The sequence below is a fragment of the Myotis davidii genome, unplaced genomic scaffold (genome assembly GCF_000327345.1).
Source record: "Myotis davidii unplaced genomic scaffold, ASM32734v1 scaffold651, whole genome shotgun sequence".
Taxonomy (NCBI): domain Eukaryota; kingdom Metazoa; phylum Chordata; class Mammalia; order Chiroptera; family Vespertilionidae; genus Myotis; species Myotis davidii.
The window spans coordinates 980,153-989,811 of record NW_006283994.1 but is presented as its reverse complement, the minus strand read 5'-3'; the positions used below and the strand labels follow the sequence as shown (position 1 = coordinate 989,811).

Sequence of the window (9,659 nt, the reverse complement as noted above, 5' to 3'; positions counted from 1 at the left end):
GGTGGACACCTCCTTCCCCCGGCCCTGCCCACACTCAAGGTCCGCCCCGGAGGCCGGGCTCCCACAGCTCACGATGAAGCCTGAGTGGCTGCCCAGGCCCAAGGCGCTGCCATCCCAGGGGGCTGTGTGCACCCCTCCACCCACTCATTCCTCTCACCACCCACCCTGCCCCCACCATCTCTCCGTCTCCATCTGTTCACCCCCCACCCCCCAACCACTGCCCTGCACAGGGTCAGGCTCTGGGGACCCAGTCATGCCAATGGAGGGGTTCTGACAGAGCGGGTGAGCCTCTGGGATCTCTGCCCGATGCTGAGCTGGCCACGCCCTGGCCCCCCCTCCCCCAGCTCCCCCACCGTAAGCCAGGCCTGTGGAGAGAAGGCAGCTCTCAGGACAGCTCAGAGGTGTCTGTGAATTCTGGCTCCGCCACCAGCTGTGTGATCCTAGGACAGTCCCTTAGCTTCGCTGAACCTGTTTCCTCATCTCAAAGTGGGGCCAACGAAGACACCAGCATCTGGGGTTATTGGAAGATGTAGGGACCAGGGCGAGGGCGTGGCTCGTGCCCCGCCCACGAGGTGCCCGAGAGCTGGCAGCCATCACCCGATTGCTCCTGGGCAGGCCCCAAACTTCTCAGGGTGCCCGTTTCCCAGGCTACACTGGGGCCTGGCCCAGGGCTGCGTGGGAGGTGGGGGCGCGGTGGGCTCATCCGCACTCTGTCTGCTTGCAGACCCGCTCGGCCCTGAGCCGGGGAGACCTGGCCCAGGCGGAGGAGGCCTCCCGCAAGGCCCGCTCCCTCGTGCTGTTCAGCCTGCTCTTCGGGGTCTTCGTGTCCACCAGCTGGGTCATCTACGTGCTGGTGGCCCTGTACCTCCCCTGAGGCGGGGGGCTGCTTCGGGGACGTCAGGATGCCCGGACACCTGCCCTGCCGGACTCCTGTGGACTGTGATCCCTGCTGGGGCAGTCTGTTGCCTAGAGGGTCCCCGGGGGGCAGGAGCGGGAGGGATGGGCGCCCTCAGCACACCGTGGCTGCCTCAGCCCTGACGGGCAGTGTTCTAATCTGCAGTGGTCTCAGGGCCCAGGCCCAACTGAGGAATGGGGGCCCCGGGAGCCCCATTTCTTTAGTGCCTCCTCCTGAGGTCTTCCTGGGACTGCTGGCCGGGCCGAGGCCGCTGCCTTCACCTTACCCCCAGGAGACCATCAGAGGGACCAGAAGTCTGTGTCTTCAACGCCATCGGGGGTTGGGGAGGGGCACTGCACGCTTGGCCTCCTTTCTGGGTTGGTCAGGTCACAGGGCACAGCTGCGGGTTCGGGTTCCCATGGGGCTGGTGGGCGTGGCCTCCTCCCTCCGTAGCTCCTGGCTGGTTGGTCAGGGCCCTGCCTCCCATGCTGGCCCCGCTGGGTCCAGAAACCAAAGCCATGTGTCTGTTTCATCTGCAAAGTGGGTGCAACAGCTGGGCCCCTACACCTCCCCCTTTGACTCACCAGCAGGGGGCACTGTGACCGACAATAACTTCCCTGGCTGGTCCAGTCCTGGCCTTCAGAGCTCCCTGATGCTGAAGGGAGTGGGCTTCCCTCCTCCGTAAGGGGCCGCAGCATGGCCTGCCCTGGACCCCTGGGCGGACCAGGGAGGGACCCGTGGGTGCTCAGCACAGTGCCGGGCTCAGGTGCTCTCGGTAGTGATGGTGGCAGTTCCATAGGGTCTTCCACAGCCCGAGGGGAGGGGAGGGCAGGGCGTGAGGGTCTCACCGTGAATGGCAGGGCAGCCCGGCACCTCCCACTCAGTAGATGGGAGGCCGCTCACTGATGGGCACGATCCTGCAAGGGCCCAGAGCTTTCACCAGACTCTCAAGGGGCCTGTGACTCACGTTGACAAACCATCTGCACGGAGAGGAGGGAGGCCCCGCTGGGCCAGAGAAGACTGGTAGCTCGCGTTCAATCGCCTGCTTTCTGCACCTCTGGGTGCTGCCCGCAGCCCTGGCTCCTGGCACCGGGCGGAGGCAGACGTCTGACTCAGCCCTGGAGATGCTGGGAGCCTTGGGGCAGGGCGTCAGCGATGCGCACAGCTGGCTGGGGCTGGGCCAGTCGGCACGTCAGTCACCCTCATGCAAACGGCCCAGAAGAGGAGGAGGAACAGTGCAGAGGACTTGCAGAACCCAAAGCAACAGCTGTTCCTACTGAACTACGTAAACTCCAAGGAAAGAAGTCCCTGGACCGTGCCCTGCTCTGTGGGTACGAAGCGCGGGCATCTTGCAGAAGGGCAGGCTTGGAGTCAGGATGTGGGAGCGGAGAGTCGGCATCTCTGATGAGCTCCCAGTGAAGCAGAAGCTAAGGAGCCGACTGGAAACGGCACCTTAAATGGGGATTAAAACCATTAAAAACCATTCTGCAGGAGCAATCCATGGAGGCCCCTGGTGTCTCTATTATTCAACATTGTGTTAAGGTTCTGGCTAACGTAAAAAACAACAAAGTGAAATTTGTAGTATGAAACTTGCAGTCTCTGTCAAAAGAGACAAAATGATTTTCTAGCTGTAATATCAAAGAAAAAATTAGGATAACTCTGTAAAATAGTTGGATACAAAATAAATGTGATAGTCATTAACAATAATGAGTTAAAATGGAAAAAATTTTGAAAAATTCCACTCACAGTAGTGATAAAACAGTAAAATCTAGAAATAACTTTGATAAGAATGATCTGGGCCCAAGTGAGGAAAATGATTTTTAATTATATATATAACTTTATATATACAGCAGGTCCCCCCAAAATGCATATACACTTTAACAGCTGATAGCTCAATTTTGAAAATGAAATGTATTTCAATAAACACTGCCTTTATAATTATTCAAAGTGTGTACCTACATTTTGGGGGAACACCCTATATATATAAAATTGAACAAAATATCTGGATAGGAAGATGAAATCCCAACAAGAAAACGGTTTTTCTTGTTTTAAAACTATAACACAAGTTTTTAAAACTAGAAGGGAAATGTGTAAAAACGTACAATTGTTTAGAGAATTGAATGAGGGACTGTCTTCCCTGGCTATTAGAGCTTATCACAGAGCTACAATACCTGACAGCACAGCCAACAGAACAGCCAGAAAACGTCCCCAGCGTGTGTGGGGAGTTACTACCCGATCAAAACGGCCTTTGAACTGAGTGGGTCAAGGACTCAGAATAAGCAGTTGGCTATGTGGTTGGAAAAAATTCTTCTCAAATTGTGTGGAAAAGTGAACTGCAGCTGGATCAGAGAGCTAAGAGTCGAGGAGTCCCACACACAGGAGAGAGCCTGGGAGGGTGCCGTGAAACCAGGGAGCTGGGGAGGCCCCTGGGAATCTGGAAAGCCACGGGGGGCGGGGGGGGAGATCCGGTCCCACAGAAGCAGACGGGGCCTGGCCAGGTCGGGGACAGATCAGGACGGCTGCCGCCTCCCTGTGGTACGAAGTACACTGTGGTGTCTGTCTGTCAATAAGGTATGTGCCATGGACTTACATGCGTACATGTGCAAAGGACTGTCTGAAAGGAAGTTGCAAACTGCTGGCAGTGGCTGCCCAGGGACCAGGAGCAGTGGCGCCACGCATGGCTGAACCTGACAATGGGATTCATCTGTCGTGTCATTAAAAATGAAGAAAATGTGCTGCCTGTGGCCTCAGCAGGCCCCGTTTTAGGGCTTGCCATGGAGGAGACTGTCTTCGGAGGCTCCGGGCCAGTGTGGAGACGGACGGCGTTGTGACTGTGCTGACGCGCCCTGGAGGGGGCGGTTGGGCAAATGGAACGTGTGCAGCGAGAGAACGCTGGCTTCGGGGTGGAATGCCTGCGGCCAGCTGGGGTGGCACCTGAGGAAGCCGTGGCACTATCACCTCAGCCCAGGGAGAGGCTGCACTCCCACCCCCCATGGAGGGCGTTCCAGTCACTCGGCTGCCACCCTGGTGTTGCCTTGGGGTGCGGCTCAGCAGCTCTGGGGCTGAGGCTGTGGCGGCGGCTCAGTGTGGCTCTGACCGCGTTTCTCTGATGACTGACAACGTGGAGCCCGTTAGCTCTGGATTCTCTGACGTCCCTGCTCAAGCTGGTGCCCTTTTTTAAAGTCTGGCCATGGAGGGGGTTCTGTGTCCTTCCTTCCACCTGCTCATCGCATTCAGGGGCGGCGAGGCCGCGCTGTGAAAGTTTGTAAGCTCTGGCGGTAGCTCAGCTGGCACAGTTCCCTTCTCACTCACGCGAAGTCCAGTGTGGGTGGTGGGGCGGCCCAGTCTGGGCTCCTCCACGCGGGACTCTGCGTGTCAGCCCCTGGAGTCTGCACGGCCAGGAAAGAGGCACACCCACTCTTCATTGTGTTCTTCAGATTCTGGGCATCAGTGAGATCACATGGCATTTGTCTCTGACTTACTGCACTCAGCACCACACCCTCTAGGCCCAGGCATGCTGCCGCAATGGTAAGATTGCATTCTTCTGGGGGCAGAGCGGTATCCCAATCTATACACGCACCAAGGCTTTGTTACCACTCGTCCTTTGATGGGCAGTGGGTTGCGTCTAGACCAGGGGTGGGCAAACTTTTTGACTCGAGGGCCACAATGGGTTCTTAAACTGGACCGGAGGGCCGGAACAAAAGCATGGATGGAGTGTTTGTGTGAACTAATATAAATTCAAAGTAAACATCATTACAAAAAGAGTATGGTCTTTTTTTTTTTTAGTTTTATTCATTTCAAATGGGCCGGATCCGGCCCGCGGGCCGTAGTTTGCCCACGGCTGGTCTAGACCCTGGCTGTTGCCGATAATGCTGCAGTGGACAGCGTTTGGGGTTTCTTCAGATATTTACCCAGGCGAGATCGGTGGGTCAAAGGCAGCTCCATCTGTAACTTTTCGAGGGGACATCCATCCACTTCTGCACCCGCCAACAGCAGCCAGCAGGCCCAGGACTGGGATGAATGACAGGACCCTTAGTGAGGGCACATGGGGTGCCCAAGCACACGGCCAACTTGCGAATATCACTCCGTCCTTGCATTGCGGATGCGTCCAATGGTCAGGAGGACTGGTTTAATGGTGCCAGGCTGGGGTGATGTTACTCTGGGCTTCTGCGTCAGCATTCGCCTGTAATTTTCTTGCGCTGTCCTTGTCTGCATTGGATGCCAAGGTTGTATTCTACTCCTGAAATGAGGCAAGCAGTGTTTCCCTTGCTGTTCTCAGGGCTCGTGTGAGACTGACGCTCCTTCTGTCTGACATAAAGTACCTGTTATGCCTGTCAGGACCCGCTATCCGAGTGGATTTCGAACCAAATTTAATTGTGTAATGTCAAGTACCTCTTCTTTGTAGCACTTACCACGGTTGTGATATTTCCCTCGTGTGACATTAAATGAAGAGGATGAAATGAGGTAAAACTGTTTGCAAAGTGCGTGGTGCCCACTCATGCTGGGTGAGTCGTACCAGTGGCAACAGCTCACCAGACACTGCTACAGGCTGTGGCTCGCTGAGCTCACGCGGTGGAAGCTGGGAGGACCCCTTATAGCTGAGCAGCTGGGAACAGAGAAGGCACCGCGTACTCATGGCCATTGGCTTATGGGCTGCGGAGCCAGGACTAGAGCCTATTAGCCAGGAGCCATGTCCCTCCAGCATGCTCTGAGCACACAGGACTAAAAGACCCAAACCCGACCTCACTGGTTCCGGAATGATGCACCCAGTGGACACCTGGGCGGTGGTGTAAATGAGTGAGGGGCCATTTCTCCTCCCCCGGGACACCAAGTGGCCCCTGCACCCGAAGCCTGGCCTTGTGCATGGACAGACCGGAGCCTCAGGTTGCTTCCAGGCCTCTGACAGGAGCGAGGGTGGGCACCACCCCAACAGCGGCCAGGCCGAGAGGAGCCACGGGAAAGGCGGCGCTTGCACCGTCACTTGGACACGCGGTAGCACAGGCGGCTGTCACCTGCGTTTATTTTCCTCTCATACAAAAGTTACACATTTGAAATGTCTGCAGGAAGCTGCCCCATCAGCCGTTAGTCGGGAAGATATATTACAATGTAACACTGGGGCGGGGGGCGGGGTGGTGGGTGGTGGGAGGTGCTTTTCAGGTTCGGTTCAGACGTGGCGCCAGCCTGCCCTCTCCTTGGCTCTACCCACCTGCAGGGAACCCAACCGTCCTGGTCGTGTCTGTCTGTCTGTCCTGAAGATCAAGCCCCACACCCTGTCCCCAAGACAGACAGTTCACGGCAGGGCCGCGGTGCTGGCATGGGGTGTGGTGACTCCCGGAGCCAAGAGGGCGTCTTAATGAGGCACGGGCGGGGAAGCCCGCGGCCAGTCAGTTCACACACACATCGCACCTGCTGTCCTCACACCGGGCTCACGGTGCCGCTCGCCTGGTGCCTGGCCCCTCTGTGCAGACCGGCTCGGGAGGGTGGGCAGGGCCACTTCTGAACTGAGGGAAGTGTAGCCCCCACCCCATCCCCACCAGCTCCTGGCTGAGAACTGACCGACAGGCTGCAAACACGCCTTGTCCGCAAGTGGCTGGGTTTCTGAGGCCGTCTTTGCCTGTGCTATGGAGGGAGACCCAGGGGTGCCCCCAAATGCAGGGTAACCCCGGTTCCCACCGTCGAGGAGCCCCGAGGCCCAGCGCAGCGGCAGAGTGGGCGGCTGGGGAAGACTGAGACGAGGACCGAGGCACAGCCTAGACACCACCCGACACGCCGCACTGCTAGTAAACAGTGACTCACACACACTCTTAAATAGTAAAGTGACGTGTTCTGGCTGCGGCCGGCAGGACCACCGCCAGAGGGACCGTAACCGACATTTCGTAGCCTCTCCCTCCACCGGACAAACGAGAGGGGAAGGGAGCCCAGCCTTGCTCCTGATAACAGCTCATCAAAACCATGAAGGACTCAAAGTGACACGGCTTCTCTACAAACAAATCTAAACAACCAACGGATGTTGCTCTCTCCTTTTCTTGTTCTGGGCTAAGCCCAGTGAGTCCTGGAGTCTGCGTGACCCGGTGCCAAGCCCAGGACAGGTGAGCATCCACCACGCGCAGCAGAGCACAGGTAGGCCCGTCGGAGCCCACGGCACGTGGGAGCTCTGCCGACACCTGAGAGCGGCCGGCAGACCTGGCCTCGGATTGTCACCTCAGCAGCAAGAGTGGTTTGCACAGGAGGGCGGGGAGCACTGTTCTCGAAGATGCTTTCCGGGCGAGTGAGCCTGCTCTGGGGTGTGGCCGGGCAGCCCAGACCCTGGCCTCTCAGAGACACCATCCCTCCGAGGGGGAGCCAACAGTGGACGGGACACCGGTGAGGAGTCCTTGTCACCCACCGGATGGAGCGAGGTCGGAGGGGAGCCCGTGGGCCAGAGGGAGCAGGAGGTGGAGTTTAAGGCACACAGCAAGCGACAGGAGGGGGCCAGTGGCCTCCTCCTAGACAGAAACGCCCCTCCACTTCCCTCTCTCTGAATTAACTCACCCAAGAGCTACAAACCCAGCTCAGCTAAAACGCATTTCTTGGGGGGTAAGGTCCTCTCTTGCTCTACCCTTCCCAGCACCCTCAGTGCCAGGTGACGGGGTGGGGAGATAAGGGAAGGAGAGAGCGCAGCCACTGCTACTCACTGCACGTCCAGCAGCCCGGTGCCCGCAGGCAGAGAGCGGTGCTAGAGCCACCTGTCGTACCTAAAGGGCCAGGTGAGCGGCGCCCATCCTCCACCTTAGAAAGCAGGGCTAGAAGGCAAAAGGAGCCCCACCCAAGCCTGCTCTGCTCTCTGCCCACCCAGTTGCATGTCCCTTCATTCACGGTCACCGGGGAGCAGCCCCCCCAGGGTCCTCGAGCCTCCACTCATTCATCATTTCGGCAGATCCGGCCCCTGGAAGTCAGGGAGGGGCGGACTCCGCGGCTCCCAGGTGGGAGGAGGATCAGGCGGGACGGGGAGGGGAGACAGACGTGAAAGCAAAACCAAATGAGAAAACCACCAGTTCACAATCGGCAACGAGACCTGCCTGCTGGCTCCGGGCCGGGCCGAGGGCTCCGCTCGTGGAGGAAGGAGGCAGGAAGCTGCCCGCACTCAGCGCTCCTGCCCGGCTGGCCCCTGGCGGAGGCCGAACAGCGCTGCTGCCACACAACAGGTCCAAAGTCCCTTCGGGCCTCAGAGCCGCACTCTGAGCCTCTGTGAGCATCCTCCTTGCTCACGGCAGCTGCTCCTAGGTCTTCTCCTCCCGGTCTGTCTTCCTCCTCGTTATGTTCCTGGGTTTGATTTTCAGAGAGAGTTCCCACAGGGCCTCCTCAGCCAGGTGGTCACTAAAGTCGTTGAAGAAGTTTATGATGTCGTCGTTCCTCCGGATGTCGTAATGCCTGGTGGGGAGGAAGGCAGTAGTGAGTGCCCACGACCTCTCAACGGCAACCCCCTACCACCCAGCAAACCGCTGTGGCAGGCGCCCTGCTGCCCACGGCCTACGGGGGGTCTGAGCTCCCCAGACAAGGTCAGCAGCACGCAGAGCCCACGCTAGACCCTAAAGCTGTGTCCTGCTTCCTGGAGGTCTCCCCAGCGGCATCCCTGCAGCTGGGCTGCCCTCTCCAGGTGCTCCAGGGAGACCCGCTCTCAGGCCCCGCTCCTGCCGTGGCCCACCCTGGGGGCCGCTGATGCTGGGCCCACCCATGACTCTGGTGTCCGCGGGCCACAGTGTGCCAGCAGACCAGTCACCAGCTTCGTTGTACGGGAAAGGGGACGGGCTGGCTGCCACCTGTGTGCAGGCGACGGGCCATCCGGGCTGAGCCCCTCAGGCCTCCTGACAGCCTGGTCCTCACCACCTCCCATCTCTGCTCAGGCCCCAGGAGCCACGGGCGGGGAGCACTCACGCCTGCTGGAAGCAGCGCATGCTGTCCAGGATGTTGAACTGCTGCCACCGTTTGGAAAAATTCACTTTGCCGTCAATATAATCCGGGTTTCCCAGGTGCACGAAGGTGAGGTCCTGCAGGATGAGCCCCCTGGGAGGATGGAGAGCCCAGTTACTCTCTGGAGGTGACTCAGAAGGTGGCTGCTTTCCAGGCAGGTTGGTTGGGCCACCAGGACAAGCCAGTGCTGATGCGGCCCTGGGCCCGGCCCCTGGGCTGTGCCTGAGAAACTACCAAAGCCACCAGCGCTCTGGGAGGCATTTGTCTCTCCCAGCGGAAGTCCCGGCTCCCAAACCCTGGGTCCCCGGGAAAGCCAGCTCAGGTCCTGGAGGAGCCTTGGAGGCCTCGGTGACCGTCTGGCCTGCAGGACCATCGGGAAACGGGATGCTGCAGCAGAAGCCAGCAGAGTTGTGGGCTTGCTCATGTAAAATTCATAAACGAACAAGAGAAATAACAGGACCCCCAGCTGAGAGTGGGCAGGAGACAGAGCCCTCTTGTTAGCAGGTGCCTCTAAACCAGTGATGGCGAACCTTTTGAGCTCGGCGTGCCAGCATTTTGAAAAAGCCTAACTTAACTCTGGGGCCGTGTCACATCTAGAAATTTTTTGATATTTACAACCATAGCAAAACAAAGACTTATATTTTTGATATTTATTTTATACATTTAAATGCCATTTAACAAAGAAAAATCAACCAATGAGTTCGCATGTCACCTCTGACATGCGTGTCATAGGTTCGCCATCTGCTCTAAACACAGGAGGTGAAGCCACGTAACCAGTGGTGGCAGTCCCGCCACCTGGGAGGCAGCCCGAGGG

At 58.3% G+C, this 9,659-nt stretch overlaps 1 protein-coding gene across 10 annotated transcripts in view; it reads right to left on the bottom strand.

Moving 5' to 3' along the window:
- Nucleotides 1-5,879: 5,879 nt before the first annotated feature.
- The window catches only part of RAPGEF1 (Rap guanine nucleotide exchange factor 1), a 90,831-nt gene continuing 87,051 nt past the window's right edge, over nt 5,880-9,659 (bottom strand). For all 10 annotated transcript variants that reach the window (XM_015567836.1, XM_006754178.2, XM_015567847.1 and 7 more), the window contains 2 exons: nt 8,810-8,938; nt 5,880-8,305 (listed from right to left, as the gene is read on the bottom strand). In XM_015567836.1, coding sequence (XP_015423322.1) covers nt 8,155-8,305; nt 8,810-8,938 — 280 coding nt within the window. In that variant the 3' untranslated portion in view covers nt 5,880-8,154. The remainder of the gene's footprint in view (nt 8,306-8,809; nt 8,939-9,659) is intronic.